Here is an 18962-nt window from a genome sequence, read left to right as displayed (position 1 = left end):
CAAATATATTTACTGGACTCAGAACTCAGATAATGTCCTTTATTTGTTTGTTTATTTATTTATTTATTTATTTATTTATTTATTTATCAAGATGGGGTCTTGGTCTGTTGCCCAGGCTGGAGTGCAGTGGCACGATCTCGACTCACTGCCACCTCCGCCTCCAGGGTTCAAGCGATTCTCCTGCCTCAGCCTCCCAAGTAGCTGGAATTACAGGTGCCCACCACGATGTCCAGCTAATTTTTATATTGTTAGTAGAGATGGGGTTCACCATGTTGGTCAGGCTGATCTTGAACTCCTGATCTCCAGTGATTCACCTGCCTCAGCCTCCCAAAGTGTTGGGATTACAGGTGTGAGCCACTGCGCCTGGCCTGAGCCACCGTGCCTGGGTGTTCAATAACAGTTTTAATTCTTAAATGTTTGGAACAAAAAAAGGAAAATGAGATTATGCGATTCACATGGTACTGCTCTAGTCCTACAGCAAATTCTAGTGCCTTCTCTGATCAGGGAATTTTTACAAAATCAAATGTGATTGATACATCTTCATCCACACTGACAGGCACCCACAGAACATCCACCGAGACCTAGAAAGTAGTACTGACTGCAGGCCCAAACCCTGGGATACAACAGGGACATGGTCTTGCCCTAAACAGCTGATAGGAGAAAGACAGCATTCACTGTGTTAATCTTAGTCCAAATTAAATGTCTTCATCTAACTCCTGTTTTACATTCTTCGGTGCATGTCCCCAAATCCTAGCACGGCCAAGTCCTTCAGTTGTAAGCCTACACGAAAGGCATCCAGGGAGAGCCAGATGGAAATGAAGGTGGTGGGGCTTGGCCTTTCCTCCCATTCCCACCTTGAGCATTTGCACCTTTCCTTCTCTGTCACCCACTAGCAGTTGCCATGGTATATAAGGGTATATCTTGTTTTCTCCTTAATATGTTTATTTCTGCTTCCAAGGCACTTCTGTTTTTACTAAAACCATAGAAGCTTCCCCTCCCACCACACTCGCACCACGCACAAAAAGCAGTTGGGAAAACACTTCAATCATTCCTAGCCACAACAGCACTTCTAACTACAAACAAGGAAGCTTTAGAGAAGCACAGAGGGAACCTACAGTCCCAGCGAGACCGAAACCGGAGGGGTGACATAGCCAGTCACCGTGAAAGCTGGAACCAGAGCCCAGACTTCCTCAACTCCAGCCCAGTCCTTCTTCCACTGGGGAAACGCTGTTTACATGCCCTCACCTGTGACGAACAGCATGTGATAACTCACAAAATTCACACCTTTCAGGGAGGGCGGGGCACCGACCAGGTCTCTCTGACAGTGAATTGCTGCTCTAAGACATAACTGCTGGGGGGAGGAGGTTGGTGTTTGGCGGGGGAGGGCTAGGCTGCATTTTCGTAAGGACAATAATACATCAGAAAGGACAATCATAGATCAAAGGGGATATTTTTGGGTCAACTTCATATGTAGTGGAAAGCAGATTGGGAGAGGAGCCAAGTATTGGGTATGCTGTGTGTGTGTGTGTGTGTGTGTGTGTGTGCGCGCGCGCGCGCGCGCGTGCGTGTGTGTGTAAATCATGTTGCTCTCTGGGTCTGTTTCCCAATCTGTAGAGTGTAAAGATCTCTCCCTTGCAGAGACAAGTGATGGAACGATCTTGACAGAAGGGAGCAGAGAGATGAAAGGAGAAGGGGGAGGAAGCCAAGTAAAGGAGAGAGAAATGTGTGTGATGGGGGAGGAGATGCGGAGTTGGGTGGAAATGCCTTTTAATAAGATATTAGGAAAAGGTATTAAACCTAAAACTGCAGCTCTTGAGGGCTCATTTTTTCATCTTTGTTTTTAGGATTTACAGGTACAGTGCAGAGTAATTTTTGGATAATTGGAGTGAATGAATGAAAAGCGTGAAACGCCTGACAGGAGCGGGAAAATCCACCAGGGAAAACGAGCAGGGACGCAGCTGTAGCGCCTGGCCCTGCGGGATGGTCCCCACGCCGCCAGCCCCGTGTTCCCCCAACCCGGCGCTCCCGGCGCCCTCTCGGTGAGCCGCCCTGAAACCGCCAGGGGGCGCTCCCCGGCTGCCGGTGCTGAGGCGGGCGGAGCTGCTTTAAATCGCGGCGCCCAGCGGTTTGGCGTCTCAGTTCCTGAGCCTGGGAGCAACTGCAGCTTCTAGTATCCAGACTCCAGCGCCGCTCCGGCCCCGGACCCCAACCCGGACCCAGAGCGTCTCCAGCGGCGGCGCAGCGAGCAGGGCTCCCCGCTTTAACTTCCTCCGCGGGGCCCAGCCACCTTCGGGAGCTCGCGTTGCGCACCTGCAAACTCTCCGCCTTCTGCACCTGCCACCCCTGAGCCAGCGCGGGCGGCCGAGCGAGTCATGGCCAACGCGGGGCTGCAGCTTTTGGGCTTCATTCTCGCCTTCCTGGGATGGATCGGCGCCATCGTCAGCACTGCCCTGCCCCAGTGGAGGATTTACTCCTATGCCGGCGACAACATCGTGACCGCCCAGGCCATGTACGAGGGGCTGTGGATGTCCTGCGTGTCGCAGAGCACCGGGCAGATCCAGTGCAAAGTCTTTGACTCCTTGCTGAATCTGAACAGTGAGTGCACCCCCACCTCACAGCCGCCGTCCAGAGGCCCCAGTCCCCCTGCAGCTCCCTTACGGCCTCATTCTGTTGTGTGATTCCATGGTTATCAGTCTTCAGTTGATTAAGTCTTCTGATCATGTGCTCTGTCATAAGGAAATTAAGAGAATCCTGGTTTGAGAAAAGGGACGCCCAGGCATAAGCTCTAGTTTTGCCTAAAACCCCCTGGGTGACACTTTTCTGCCACTCTAGGTGTGGCTTCATCCTAAATTTCTATGCTGGTGGGTCGAGATGGAGGGAGTGAAGGCTAAACTTGAACTTGAGCTCTGAGACCTCTCCTAGGCATTCTGAGATCTGGGGTAAATTGAGGATTGGTAGGGTTCAGACAAGAAAATGGGATGGTTTAAAAAGTTTGGAGCCTGGTAACTTCTCAAGTGTGCAAGCTTAAATAAATAATCCTCAAGTATGAGATATAATTTTTGTAACCTTTACTATGATTTTTCATAGTAAAATTTACATTCCTACTTGAAATGTCCTAAGTGTCTTCTACTCATACTTGAGGATGATTCTTTTAATGTGTAAGATCTAGTTAGTGCAAGGAGGCCCCTTGCAAGACTCTGGAAAAGCCGCTTGAGATTCCCCAAAGTTTTAATTTTAGACCCAAGGTCTTCAGTGGCGGCTGATGGTGTAGTTCTATCTTGGAAAGAGAAGGTTGGTGGCAGGTGGGGGAAGGCTGTCAACAAAAGTTCTAAATAACCTGCCCAACATAATACAAAGGGAAAAGTAAAGGCACTGAAGGGAAATGCAGCAAACTAGTCATAGCTGATGAAATCAGAGGTCAGCTGGGAATGGAAGGCAGTGAGAGAGAAAAAAGAGGTGGGTCTTCCTTAGGTTTCCATCTTCCACAAAGGAATTTCTGTGTAATGGATGTTCAGTGACCCCTTGTCACGTTGGAAAGGATTGTATAGAGGGACATATTTTTAAGGATGGTGGGGAGAAGGATAATAGGATAATTTTTTACTTTTTTTAATTAAAGGTTTTGAGTGATTTGTCAGAAAAATCATTAAATTCCCGTTTACTTAGGTAATAATGATTCATGGCTGGAGTATCTTCCTTGAGAAATCACATTACTTGTCTTATATCATGTGTCTGTTATAGCCTTTAACTCACTTGAAGAAAAGGTCCCTTAGTCTTTGCCTAGATAAACGTGACTGCCCACTAGCCCCCATTGTGTGCTAAGGGTGGAAAGTGTTGGCATTGTTCAAGTTTACTTAACTTGTTTTGTCTACCTCCTAGCAAAGGACAACTTTTAATAGTGTATATCAAAAGCCATATAGTTTACAGCTATTAAACCTGTTCCACATCTGTTTAAACACCTTGAATACCTGTGGCATTGGCTCAGTCAATGTGCATGGTCGTTTTGAGTGTTATGATTTCAGCTTCTGAAGGTTCCCATGTTAGGACTTCTTTACACCAAAACTAATCTCTAAGTTTAGTAATTATGTGTTGCTCATTGCCCTCATGGGTTATATTTGTGCTTATAAAGTGAAAAATTAGGTAATAATTATTGAATTTCTCCATGGAAAGATAAATATATTTAAGGAAACGGTGTCAGGCATTTTAGGTAGCACGTTAAGGAATTGGCAGGTGGAGGTTTCTAAGGACAATTCCAGAGAGGCCTCACTGTCAGCTTTGTTCCTCTGATCAAAATAGTTCCTTTTCAACATCTTTAAATAGGTTTTCTTTTAACTTTCCTGAAATGACCAAATGAAATCAGATTGATCCATGTTGTAAAAACTCAAAGGGATTATCCTTACACATGATAATGTGTTAAAATGTTTTACTTACATTTTTTGGTTAATGTAGTTATTACAGTTTTTAAAACTGTGGTGAAAGGACTAAATACCTATTCCCCCACATACACTTTAGAGATGCCGTCCTAGTTTTTTTTTTTTTAAACTCCAGATCAGAATCCATTTTTGTTTTACTTAAAGCCATAGTTTATCCAAGGTGTGGCTTACACCTTTCTCTCAAAACCCATTCTCAGAAGAGGGACCCTGGACTCACAGGTTTTCTCTTCTAACCTGCCATGACTCACGGGATGCTTCTGGATGGAGTCCAGGAAACCTTACTCCATTTCTCTGCCTGAGCAGTGGTGTTTACGCCCACCAGCTGTAGAGATCTGGGATGGTGATTCATTGGCTGGTTTTGGGATACTTTTGTTACATGTAGAGATGAAAAGGGTTATGTGTGTATATTTAAGCAGTATCCCTCATAAAAAAGCTGCATTTCATTAAGTGTGTTTAGGTGAAAAGCTTAGCTGTGGGTTTCCTGAAATTGTACCTTGCTGTCTTTCCCAGTAGGAACACTTGTCTTCGAGCCCAGATGCAGGGCTTTGCCAAGGCTTTAGCACTGGAGGTATTAAAATCTCTTGTTTCCGTGGTTTATGTAGGGTAGGTTGTGAAAAGCATATGACCTTCATAAAGTGGCTGAAGGAATACAGTGTGCTAATAGTGCATACAGTAAATACAAAATGAGATACAGCAAGTCTTCTTCTTTTAGTTCTTGCCAAGCAGTTTATAAAAATGTAACTGAGGAACTTCCTGGGGGAAACAAATGTCACATTGTGTATTGTAGTTTTACAATGGCTGATACAATTTCCATTTCATCCAAAGTATGAGATTTTATTGACCCTGGGCATTCTTGTAGCTGAAAGGTGGAATATACAAAAAGTGCCAGATACAGTTGCAGTAGACGTTTCTTGAGTCACCTGTACCTCTTGCCTTGTTTTCATCTAATTCTCAAACTTTTAGGACACTAGCACCAATTTTATGTACTTGGTTAATTGTTTCGTCTTAGTTGACTTTAATAGCTAGAGCTGTCCAAAGACTGGGCTGCTGTAGGAGGCTGCATGGTGGGAGGTGTGCAAGCAGAGAATAAATAAGCATTTTGAAGGAATGTTGTAGGGAAGATCCAAGCACCAGACAAATGGGAGGTTAGGCTAGACTCTCTCTCAATCTCAGCGAACCCTGAGATTCTGTAATTTGTTTATAAGCTCATCTAGCCTGTTTAACTTGCTTTGCATGAATCCACATGTGTGTAGGTGTGCTTAATGAGTATTGGTGGCTGTGAGGTTTCCCAGCACTCTCACCATGATGTCAGGCTCCATCAGAGAAACAAAATCACTGACTTGGACAGTCTTTGAAGCCTAAGTGGAGAGGAGGGCACCTATTTATGCTTCTCCAGACGCTTTATGCCTGCTGAACCGAGGGTACTCAAAGGATCATTGGTGTTCAGATGTACTTCATCAATCGGTTCTGACTCTTAGAATAGTGGAAGTTGAAACAAAAATCTAGGCTTGAGATCAGAAGTTCTCTATTCTTACTATGGTTTGGCACTAAGTAGCCAGGTGTATAATGGTGAACCACGTGATCTCCCTGGTTTCAGGTAGTTACCCCACTTATAAAACAGGGCAGAGTGGGAGGAATGGGGAGATGAATCCATGATTCATTTATCCATTCAACAGATGCAAGCCAGGCCCTATTCTTGCAGTTAAGGATGGTGCAGCTAAGATGAGTTCTAAGGCGCCTTCCAGTGCCAGCATTCTTTGTTATTCCTTCAGTGATTGACGAGGAAGAGGCAAGTCACATAGCTTAGGTTTCCTTAATTGGAGTGATTAAGGAAGTATAGTGGAGGTAATATAGAAGCATCAACTTAATGCTGCGAAAATTTCTCGAAGAAACACACAAACGGGAAAGGTAGCAAAACTTCTGAGGACATCCTGAAAAGTGGTACATCCTGCCTCATCCAGGATCATTTTCACTCCTGATTTTGCTGATGTTCTGAGGTCACATCTGGTGACCACCACCTCACACACCAATAAGCGGGAAATGCTAATGATTAGGACTTTTATGAAACGTTGAACTTCAGTAAGAGTAGAAGATTTAATATGGAAAAAAGCCAGGGGAGTACAATTCTGTGACGGTCTGTGTTGAGTTCACTTAATTGCAGGGGAGAAGAAAGTACAGTATTTTTGTTCTAGTCACCCAATCATCAGTTCATTTATTCACTTAATACTAATTAAGCAACTACAGATGCAAAGAGAGACGATGTGGGAATGAGGTAGAATTGGAATCTGCAGTCAACATTTGAACAACACAGGTTTGAACAGCAAGGGTTCACTTACAGGTGGATTTCTTTCAACCAATACGGATGAAGAATACAGTATCTGAGAGTCCAAAGCCTGCATGTAGGGAGGGTTGACTTTCTGTATACAAGGCTTCCACAGGATCAACTGTAGGACTTGAGCATGTGCAGATTTAGTTACCTGTGGGTGGTCCTGGAACCAATCACCCTTGTATACCAAGAGATGACTATATTTTGTTTATGATATATAGAACCTAAGGTAATATGGCTAGAAAATAGCATAAACAATGTCTGGTATTGATAGTAGATTCTACTGCTTGTATAGCAAGACTTTAAAGCTTTAGAAAAATTCCATATATGTCTTTCTACACATTTGTTGATTAACCTAACTGTAGTAGATCAGTAACTTCCAACTCACTTCTTGTCTCATAAGTAGAGATCTTCATATTTACTTTTAATTATACTTTCAGGTTGAAAATGGTGAGAACTCCTTCGGGGGTCTTTAATCTCAAGATTATCAGTCTAGCTAAACATAATTAAAAGACTGCCTTCTCTGTTTCCTGCTGAATAATGACGAGAAAAAATAGTATAATTTTTTTAATGTTTGCTCACCAGGTTCTCCATAGACAACTTTAGTCATTGGTCATAATATTGCAGAGTTAGCTGCAAATTTAAGAGGCGAGAAAAGGAATATGTTTGTTCATAGGTTTGTTCTAATCAAACCAATTCAAAGTTAATATTGCAAGGCTATACTGTATCTATCTCATCCAAAATGTTGTTTTATAGCTTTCAAACATCCCTCTTAACTTCTCTGCTCTGCCACTCATCATTCCATTAGGGAAAAACAAAACAAAACTTCAGCTTTGAAGCTCGTTAGATGCTCATTAGATCTTTAAAAAATAGATCAAACTAAGCAAAAAGTACAATTTGTATTATCTGCATGAGTTTCTAGTTTTTAGTGACCTAAGCTAAGTCTTGCTTTTGGCAGCAAGATTTTAGCATACCAGGCTCTCAAGGGAGGTGTTTCTCAGTATTATTTCAAAAATTAAGCTAAACAAAAGAGAATAAGTATTTTTATCTATCATATTGGTACCGTTTTTTAAAGCATAAAGACATGTTCTAATTTAAATTTATTGAAATTTGATAAATCCATGTGACTTTTCAAGTACTGTGCTTGGTGCTTTAGATGGAAATAGGAATAAATATCTGATTCAAATCATCCAGGAGTTCACAATTACATACTTTACAACTCTGATTTAAAACACTTCTATGATGTGAAGGTATTCATCTGGTTCCAGCTTAAAACTGTGCAATTTAGATTTGATCTGCACATAAAACACTTGTAACTTGTAACACAATAGTTGCTTAACTTTGACTTGTAATATATCATTACCTATGCCTTGCTTGTGAGCTTTCGTGCTGTTTTAATTCTCAGCTTTTTGTGCGTGACTGCATGTGTAGATTATTTTTGCATTTTCCTCACATATCACTATACTTAAGAATTTATCCAAATGTCTCCAATGAAGTAAAGTAAGATTTTGGGTTTGATGCAAATCTAATATTGGAACATACAAATAAATTTTATAAGTCAATGGTTGACAGGATATAAGTGAAAATATTACTTTGCAAAATGACATTTTAAAAAACAAAACAGGATCTCATTTCTATGGTTTATGCAATTTTAAATATTGTGTTTTCATTTTCTCCATTACTTTTGTGTATTATGCAAATAATATATTATTCTATAGAGAAAGGAAACCTGGTAGGTTTATTAGCAATCACAGAACAGAATATTAGTCCCCAGCCCCTTGGAAAGAACACTTTGTAGATGAAGTGGCAAGACAGATTTGACATGCATCAAATGTGTTTTCTTTGAGAACTTAATGGGCAAAAACTTAGAGATTAAAAATGTGAATATTAGATATTCCAGGTGGGTGCAGTAAAGGCCCTGGAGTAGTTTATGCACATGTGTTCCTAGCCTGGGAGATCAATAGTTTTACACAGTCTGACTCATGAGATTGATGCCCGGTTAGACTTCTCTTGAAGACTACCCTGTGATCTAAGTGCTCAGACCTGCTGGACGAGTGACCTTCTGTTTTTACTTGAAGAAAAGATCAGTGTGATTATTATATAAACTGGGTCCAGTTTGCAGCCCCACAACTTGAACAAAGAGAAAAACTTGGAGCAAGATCAGAAAAAACATAAAAAATGATCAATAAAAGGTTGAAAAAGAGTACTTATGAAAAAATAAAACGGAGGAGGCTGTGAAATATAAGATGCTGGATGCTGGAAGGGCTATCATAGAAATAATATTTATTGATTGTGTGATCTCTATACTGACAGTAAAAATCATGTCGCCCCTTTCTCAAGACAATCATATGACTTCTGATTATACTTAGAATAGAATCCAAACTTCTTACCCTAATTTGCAAAGCTCTGCATGACATATGCCTTCTGTCCACCTTGCTAAACTTTGTTTTACTTTACACATCCTATCATCCTACATTAGGGTGACCAGTTCTCCCAATTTGTCCAAGACTGAGGACCTTCTAAGGATGTAAGACTTTCAACTTTAGAGCTAGGACTGTTCCAGGCAAACTGAGATATGTGGTTTCCCTATCCTCCAGACATGGATCATGTTTGTTACTTTCAGCATCTCCTCTTCCAGCATATCTCTGCCTGAAATATTTTCCTTCCACGTGTTATCTTAGGATCACATCTGAAATCTGTGTTATGTATGGGTTTAGTTATTTTGTTATTTTCCAATAATGATAGCCTTTGCAAAAACCATCCCTCAGAAAGAGGAAATACCTTAACCACGGAGTGCTTGGTACTTTCCTCTTCATACCACAGTATGGCTTGTGATTCCAAGCAAAAAGTTGCGTAATAACCTTACAAGCAGCTTCAGTTCCTTCCTGGTAAATCTGTGGTCCATGGAACATGTGTTTTGATCCAGCAGTCCCTCTGCCACCTGGAGTCTTGATATAAGTGTGTGGGTCAGTGTGCATGTGCGCTCATACATGCTTATGAGGAGGTCAGTGTGTGAGGGGAATCAGGAAGTCTCTTTTTTATTTTTAAATGAAATCAAGTAAAACTTTACCTTGGCTTCCAAAATATCTCTCAAATACTGTAAACAATACCTTTGATACTTCTAGAAAGAGATTATGGCCAGGTGCAGTGGCTCATGCTGGTAATCCCAGAACTTTGGGAGGCCGAGGTGGGTGGACCACCTGACCTCAGGAGTTCGAGACCATCCTGGGCAACATGGTGAAACCCATCTCTACTGAAATACCTCCCCCACAAAAAAATAGCCCAGCATGGTGGCTCCTGCCTGTAGTCCCAGCTACTCAGGAGGCTGTGGGATGAGAATCGCTTGAGCCCTGGAGGCGGAGTTTGCAGTGAGCTGAGATTGTACCACTGCACTCCAGCCTGGGCAACAGAGCGAGACCCTGTCTCAAGAAAAGGAAAAAAAGAAAAAGAAAGAGATTACTATAATTTTATCATAGATTTTCTGGTTATAGCAAAGACAGATAATCAGTAAATCAAGATTTAAGGAAGTTTTAGAACTATTTAGCTTCAGTTATGATTGGTAACCTAAGTTCTCAATCTTGATGATATTAAGGTTAAGCCTAGGCCTAATTAGACATTGAGATACAAAACCTTTCCAACATCTCAGTCACTTTTAAAGACCATCAAGGAGTTAATTGTTCCAATCCACTGGATAAAGATATAATTTACATTTTACTTATATAATTGAAATATTATTCCAAACAATACTAAGTTTCTTGCTCAAGATAGCATAGTTCATTAAAGCTGAAAAATACTTATATATGCAAAAAGTACTTGTCACATATTATCACTGTCAGTAATATAGTGATCTTTAATTAAAAGAGGACATAAATCTAGAATTTAAACAAAATCTTCTAACCAGCATAGTTTCAGTTCATATTTAAAAGTCCGTGCCTTTATGCCACAATGAATCAAGCTTTTACTCTTTAAGAAACATATTGATAATCTCTCAAACTTGACCCTGTTTATTTGCTCACGAGTTAGTACACCAAAAATAATAATGGGGAATGAGAAAAAAATGGAATCCTGAGAAACACTACATTGAATTATTGCGTGTGTTATTTTACAACATCACAGCTTAAATAGCTTTAAAAACTGGTGATATCTTTGAATAAGAATCTACTACTATGTTTCAAGATAACATCTCAAAGGTTATTTTGTTTTGTTTTAAGAAAATGACTTCTATATTCTCCCCTACTCCTCCTATTCACATCACTGGAAATATGAATATTGCTTATCCAGTCATGATAATCTATAAAACATTTATTTTTTATCCTCCAATTCACCCAGTTTTTCTGAAGCTTGCTGATTGGGGTGTAAAGCTGGTAACTAATATCAAAGATATACTGAAAACCATTTTGATTACAAATAGTTAACATCCAGGATCGTATATATGATTGTTACTTAAAATTATCTTAGCAAGGATTAAAATCCCTTAGTAAAAAACAAATATGTATTAGTTCAGCTAACCCTATTCAATTAGATCATTAATTATTTTTCCAGTTGATTTTGAATTTAATGTTGAAAACATAAAATGTTGGAGTGGAGGGATCTCTTTTTCATCATCCAGCCCAGCATTTGTTTTTCTGGAGAAGATACTGTATGTTGGGTTATCAGTGGAAATACCAGTAAGACTGGCGTCTCTAGATTCCTAGTCCAGTTTTCTCTCTTCCTTACAACAGTGACATATACTTGGTCTTCTTCCATTTTTCTCTTGTTGGTCCAAGCATATTTCACATGTTTTAAAATGTTTTCTGCCAGGCACATTGCAAGCAACCCGTGCCTTGATGGTGGTTGGCATCCTCCTGGGAGTGATAGCAATCTTTGTGGCCACCGTTGGCATGAAGTGTATGAAGTGCTTGGAAGACGATGAGGTACAGAAGATGAGGATGGCTGTCATTGGGGGCGTGATATTTCTTCTTGCAGGTAATAGAGGTTGTGCCTTGCTTTCACCTTACTAATCTGTCCCTAGTATGATTTGAAATCTATTACGTTGGATTCATTACACTTGATTTCAGTCTCTAAGGCAAACTGCAAACATAGACCTGAAGTCCCGTTGACTTTCATGTTCTCAAACACAAACCAAATGAAAATTTGAGAGCTCTGCTCACATCTGACAGGTCTATTGGTTGAAGTTTCAAGTGGCAACTGGTTTGTTAGAACCAGTCTCTTACAGTGTAGAAAGTTGTTCACTATTTAGCAAACGCTAAGGAGGAAGTTCATGTAATTCAGAAAATTCCTATGTTGTCTCCACAGATACTATGTGGAAAAGATGGGGAGTAGTGAGAGAAAACACAAGAATATGTGAACCCTTCAGGTCTGTGAGGGATGGAAGGATTGGGTTTATTGGAGAAAAATAAGGACAGCATTCCAGCTGGGCAGATCGAATTCGAGAATAAACAGGATGTACCCATAGACCAACGAAAAGAAAGGCCAACTGGAGTAGAGGTGGCCTGTTGGAATGGTCAGTTTAAGGCAAGAAAAAAAAAATACAGAAATACTTTTAAATTTTTTTGGTAAAATAATGATATTATATTTTCCATTGAAAACAAATAAGTGTTTTTTAGGCCAGGTGTGGTGGTTCACGCCTGTAATCCCAGCACTTTTGGAGGCTGAGGAGGGCAGATCACCTGAGGTCAGAAGTTCGAGACTAGCCTGGCCAACATGGTGAAACCCCATCTCTACTAAAAATACAAAAATTAGCTGGGTGTGGTGTTGCATGCCTGCAATTCCATATACTCCAGAGGCTGAGGCATGAGAATCACCTCAACTAGGGAGCCAAGATTGCGCCACTGCACTCCAGCCTAAGCAACAAAAGACTCTGTCTCCAAAAAAAAAAAGGAAGGAAAATATCTGTCTTTTAATTCAAGTGTTGATTGATAAGTTACATTATGTGTCATTTGAGAAAATCAAAGTCAGAAAACATGGACAACATTATTTCAAAGCTTTATAATAATGCTTATTGTAAAAATTATAGTGTATGTATATTTATGTGTGTATATATATATACATATATAATCTCTCTGTGTGTATATGTTTTTTATATCTGTACACTGTATTATATATATAATCTCTGTATATATTATACAGCTATCATAGACTACTATATGTTCTCTATATTAGGTATCATATGCATATATTATATATGTAGTATATTATAGTATGTATTTTTAAATAACAGATATAATTAATTATATAAATCTACTAATAGGAAAAACTAGAATCGACTTTATTTTCCTGTTTTATTTTTGACAGAAGACTTGTAGGGGCTTTTGCTCCAGTATAATATATCAGTTTAACCAGTAATTAAGGAAGAGTATCTGTGGCTTTGCTAAAGATACGGTTAGTTTAAAACGACCAGTCTCTCAGTTTACCCAAACAAAAACTGTCTCCTGTCTGAAAAGGCATGGATAGTGTTTTATTCCCAATAATTTAATCTTATATCAAAGGCTGTGAATAGTAATCTTTGTGGCCATTGTTGGCATGAAGTGTATGAAGTGCTTGGAAGATGATGAGGATGGAATGCATTGCATTCTTCTTTTGCTTGCCTTCTTGTAACTCCCACAGGTGACTGCATCACTCCTATTCCAGTTTCAGGGACTTCTCTTAGGAGTAAGGGTCACAAGTTCAAGACCATTCACATGGTCTATTTGAGCAGCCAAAAGCAATAGTGTTTTCTGTCATGTCTAGTGGCAATTACACTGGACTATGTTTTTGGTTGGGGAGAGAGAGTAGCATAGAAACGTCTAATCTGTCTATATTGAATGCTTAAAATTACTATAAAAAAGTTATTTACCTTTTTTGATAAGAAAAAATGAGGTATTTTATACATCTTATAAATGATTACGTGAATGATTTTGACTAAATTATTTATCTGCTATCACTGAATATAAAATGCCATGGGAAATTGAGATTGGGTTGCATAAATTGATCTAATGTGGCACCCTCAACAAATCTCAGGTCAGTCTATACCCATGCCAGGTATTCCCTTGGCCAATGGGGCAGTAGTAATGCAGGTATTCTGGTCCATTCTGAGACATGTCCTAATCTCACTGCTGTCTAGCTGCTTGCATTCCTTTTGATTCTGCAGAAATGTAAATTTTGAGTTTGATCAAGAACATAGAAGAGTTTTCATCTTCCCCTTTTGCAAGTAATTCCATCTGTACTAATAATGACAATAGTTTTATCAAATGTAGTTTAGTACCCTAATGTATAACAGTATATTTAAAAGAGATTTTGTACAACATACACCTGACTAATGGTTTCCAAAAAAGCATTATTTGTGCCAAGATGCCATAAAATGTATAAATTTTGTCTAACTCCAACCTAGTATTTTTTATATTTTAATAGGTACTTGGAATAAATCGTATCTGGACTTCTAATCTCCCTAATACCAAAATAAAAATGTCAACACTGTTGATGAGATTTAATTCTTGCAAAATATGTTTTGGTTTAACAGCTTGTGTATTTAGGCTCAGTGTTCCATGGTGATTAACAGTCTTTTGTTCTGAATTTCTGTAGGTCTGGCTATTTTAGTTGCCACAGCATGGTATGGCAATAGGATTGTTCAAGAATTCTATGACCCCATGACCCCAGTCAATGCCAGGTAAGGCTATTCATGCGTAAAATAGTTTGTTTTCTGAGAAAATACCCTTTTTATGTTCTACAAAGTCCTTCTAGTGCCATCATTTCCCAGATTTGCTTTCAAGAATTTTATGTCAAACCTACAAACAATTTAAACGATCTGTGACTTATGTTAAAATGAGTTTGATAATTGCTTTAACAGCCTGAACTGGTGACAAAATACCTTCCAAAGTAGAACAGTTTTAAGCCCTAAACTTTTCAACTATATACTGGACTCTTTTTTTTTCCCCTTTTTTTCAGGTATTAACAAAGATGTTAATATATTTGAAATTTCCTTTTTGAAGTGTATTCTGATGTTTACAGCACCTACTCTATGATTATTTGTAACTAATGCACAGTTTATGATTAATTGAGAAAAATTGTACTACTCTAGGGCTTAATGAATAATACTTCATTCCCAACAGTTCATTTTTACACGTAAAGCTATGATATACATTTTTAGTATGTTCAGACACCACCTTGAAATGTTTTGTTCTTTCACAACTATAAAATTGGCTTTACAAAGGTCATCTTTCTTAATACTGCAAGTTGTGCAAGTCGAGCTGATTCTTAGCTCTCATGTGACAACATTCTTTAATCAGAGACGAGGCTCTTCATCACTGTCTTCACATCTTTAATGCCTAATGACTACATTCAGTCAGGATGTTAAAATATAATTATTGTTTGTTGAGTGCTTGGATGAATGGATGAAAAACCTCAGTGTTTGGAGAGATAAGATGTGTTTTTCTTTTTATATAATCACCCACATATGGGAGAACACGTACTCCAATGGTTGTGTTGGAGCCCATCCCATAAGATTTAAAATGTAAGAACAGAAACTGCTAGAGGTCAGTAGTCTAAAATTTCACCAAGGTCATAATACCAGTAATGCACAGGAAAGCACTTTATAAATTGCCAGTCATTTTGCAATTATTATTTACATGATTGCATGTGACCCTAAAAGCAGTCTATTGAGGCAGGTGGGATTATCCTGCTTTGAGAGGAGGAGAAAGTGAGGCTGAGAGGTGAAGTTGCTCTCCCCGAATTACAGCACTTGAGAGTTGGCATCAGGATTCAGACTTGGCCTTATAACTAATAGAACCAACCCTTCTCTTCCATACTGTCCATAATCACTCACAGATACCCCACCCACCCTAAGTGTGCTTTAATACATCTGCCTGGATCAGCTTAATCCAGAATGGTTCATGGGCTGCTTAGAACTTTTCTTTACAAAACCATAAAATTTGGATTTCAGATTATATAGGTGCCTGGGATCAATGGATCATCTGTTCAACACTCTGATTATCTCCATTATGCTCTACCAGTTTCTTAATAGAATATGATTACTACTTAGTGATATAGCTTCCTTTGCTAAGTTTCAGCCTAGGAACCATGATCCAAACCCTACTTCTAAAACACATAAACATGCTTTACAAGTATCCTACATATGGAAAAGTCTTTGGAATTATTTGGGTAATTAACCTGGCATTACATGTGTTATTTCCTGACCTACTATTGCAAATTGTCAACAACTGCAATATAAACATTCTTTTGTGTATATGTTCACAAATCTTAAAGTACTTCCCAATGGATATTGAGGGGTTATTTTCAATGAAAAAAATATAATAAGTATTGATTTTTTTCCTTTATTGTATTAGAAAAGTTGCCAATAATTCACTGATTAACAAGCACGTGGGTTTTTCCTTTTAGGTACGAATTTGGTCAGGCTCTCTTCACTGGCTGGGCTGCTGCTTCTCTCTGCCTTCTGGGAGGTGCCCTACTTTGCTGTTCCTGTCCCCGAAAAACCACCTCATACCCAACACCACGGCCCTATCCAAAACCTGCACCTTCCAGTGGGAAAGACTACGTGTGACACAGAGGCAAAAGGAGACAATCATGTTGGAACAAACCGAAAATGGACATTGAGATACTATCATTAACATTAGGACCTTAGACTTTTGAGTATTGCAATCTGAAGTATGGTATTACAAAACAAACAAACGAACAAAGAAACCCATGTGTTAAAAATACCCATTGCTAAACATGGCTTAGTCTTATTTTATCTTCTTTCCTCAATACAGGAGGGAAGATTTTTCCATTTGTATTACTGCTTCCCGTTGAGTAATCATACTCAAATGGGGGAAGGGGTGCTCCTTAAATATATATAGATATGTATATATACATGTTTTCTATTAAAATAGACAGTAAAATACTCTTCTCATTATGTGGATACTAGCATACTTAAAATATCTCTAAAAATAGGTAAATGTATTTAATTCCACATGGATGAAAGTGTTTATTGGCATATTTTTCTTTTTTGTCCATGTATACATATATAATAGTCAAATATCATTTACTCTCCTTCATCAGCTTTTAGTGTCTTTGCCGTGAGACCTAGCCTAATCTACCAAGAATGAATTCTTTCAATTCTTCATGCGCGCCCTTTTCATATACTTATTTTATTTTTTACCATAATCTTACAGCACTTGCATCGTTATTAAGCCCTTATTTGTTCTGTGTTTCACTGGTTTCTATCTCCTGAAGCTAACACATTTCATAGTCTACATTTTAGTTTCTAAAGCCAATAAGAATTTATTACAAATCAGAACTTTGGAGGCAAATCTTTCTGCACGACCAAAGTGATAGATTCCTGTTGACCTTCCCAAGCAGTCCTCGTACTCTGACCCATAGCATTCTTGTTTGCTTTGAAAATATTTGTCCAACTGAGTAGCTGCATGCTGCTCACCCGGGTGTTGTTAACACAATTTTATTGATCGAATTATGAAGCTACTCATTCATAGTTATATATCCCCCCAAACTACCTTTTTGTTCCCCTTCCTTAATTGTTTCTTTTCCCACATGTAATTATCATGTACTTTATATCTTCCTAATAAGGTGTGGTCTGTTTGTCTGAACAAAATGCTAGACTTTCTGGAGTGATAAGCTGGTGACAAATATTCTCTCTGTAGCTGTAAGCAAGTCACTTAATCTTTCTACCCCTTTTTTCTATCTGCCAAATTGAGATAATGATTTAACCAGTTAGAAGAGGTAGTGTGAATATTAATTAGTTTATATTATTCTCATTCTTTGAACATGAACTATGCCTATGTAGTGTTTTTATTTGCTCAGTTGGCTGTTTAGAAGTCACTGAACAAAACCTACACATACACCTTCATGTGGTTCAGTACCTTCCTCTCTCTACCAGTCTATTTCCATTCTTTCAGCTGTGTCTGACATGTTGTTTGTGCTCTGTGCCACGTTAACAACTGCTCTTACTTTTCCAGTCTGTACAGAATGCTATTTCACTCGAGCAAGATGATGTAATGGAAAGGGTGTTGGCACTGGTGTCTGGAGACCTGGATTTGAGTCTTGGTGCTATCAATCACTGTCTGTGTTTGAGCAAGGCATTTGGCTGCTGTACGCTTATTGCTTCATCTGTAAGAGGTGGTTTGTAATTCCTGATCTGCCCACCTCACAGTGATGTTGTGGGGATCCAGTGAGATAGAATACATGTAAGTGTGGTTTTGTAATTTAAAAAGTGCTACACTAAGGGAAAGAATTGAGGAATTAACTGCATACGTGTTGGTGTTGCTTTTCAAATGTTTGAAAAGAAAAAAACAAGAAATGGGTTTCTTGCCTTAACCAGTCTCTCAAGTGATGAGACAGTGAAGTAAAATTAAGTGCACTAAACCAATAAGATTCTAAGGAAGTTTTATCTTCTGCAGTGAGTATGGCCCAATGCTTTTTGTGGCTGAGCAGATGTAATGGGAAGAAATAAAAGCCTAAGTGTTGGTAAATCCAACAGCAAGGGAGATTTTTGAATCATAATAACTCATAAGGTGCTATCTGTTAAGTGATGCCCTCAGAGCTCTTGCTGTTAGCTGGCAGCTGACGCTGCTAGGATGGTACTTCACAATAAACTACGCAAGGAAAGTCAGCCACCGTGTCTTACGAGGAATTGGACCTAATACATTTTAGTGTGCCTTCCAAACCTGAGAATGTATGCTTCTGGAAGTTAAAATTTAAATGGCTTTTGCCACATACGTAGATCTTCATGATGTGTGAGTGTAATTCCATGTGGATATCAGTTACTAAACATTACAAAAAAATTTTATGGCCCAAAATGACCAAAAAAATTGTTATAATAGAATTCATCCAATTTCGATATTTTTATATTCTTCTACCACACCTGGAAACAGACCAATAGATATTTTGGGGTTTTATAATGGGAATTTGTATAAAGCATTACTCTTTTTCAATAAATTGTTTTTTAATTTAAAAAAAAGGATTATTGGCTTGCTTTCTAATCATTTATTGTAAGATTGCCATTCTTGGTAGAGGAGGTGGCTTGGGATAGGATCTGACTCACCATGTTCCTGGGAAAGAACTATGATGCCTCTGGCCCATCTATCAAATTTGAGTGGTTCCACCCACTAGAATGCCCTATGTCTCTCAAATTGAGTTCCTCATCAAGGGTGGTAATAGAAGAGGATGCCAGGAGATGTTACTTAATACTTTTTCTCATCTATAAAAAGGGGACATAC

General features: G+C 39.0%; 1 protein-coding gene across 1 annotated transcript; it reads left to right on the top strand.

Annotated features, from left to right (window-relative positions):
- The first annotated feature begins 1650 nt into the window (after nucleotides 1-1650).
- CLDN1 (claudin 1) lies at nucleotides 1651-18706 on the top strand. The gene is made up of 5 exons (XM_017873435.1): nucleotides 1651-1723; nucleotides 1845-2595; nucleotides 11557-11721; nucleotides 14317-14401; nucleotides 16129-18706. Exons 2-5 carry the CDS (start codon nucleotides 2373-2375, stop codon nucleotides 16289-16291), a joined length of 636 nt encoding a protein of 211 aa, XP_017728924.1. The 5' UTR covers nucleotides 1651-1723; nucleotides 1845-2372; the 3' UTR covers nucleotides 16292-18706.
- Nucleotides 18707-18962: the final 256 nt, after the last annotated feature.

This window comes from Rhinopithecus bieti, unplaced genomic scaffold, assembly GCF_001698545.2.
Source record: "Rhinopithecus bieti isolate Rb0 unplaced genomic scaffold, ASM169854v2 scaffold_5626, whole genome shotgun sequence".
NCBI lineage: Eukaryota > Metazoa > Chordata > Mammalia > Primates > Cercopithecidae > Rhinopithecus > Rhinopithecus bieti.
The sequence above is the reverse complement of the archived record's forward strand: the minus strand, read 5'-3'. Positions and strand labels throughout refer to the sequence as shown.

Bases quoted from the DNA above. Each gene is read 5' to 3' on its own strand.
- CLDN1 (XM_017873435.1), top strand. From the start codon at position 2,373: ATGGCCAACGCGGGGCTGCAGCTTTTGGGCTTCATTCTCGCCTTCCTG. The intron at 2,596-11,556 runs GTGAGTGCACCC...GTTTTCTGCCAG, and splicing joins CTCCTTGCTGAATCTGAACA to GCACATTGCAAGCAACCCGT. The intron at 11,722-14,316 runs GTAATAGAGGTT...GAATTTCTGTAG, and splicing joins CGTGATATTTCTTCTTGCAG to GTCTGGCTATTTTAGTTGCC.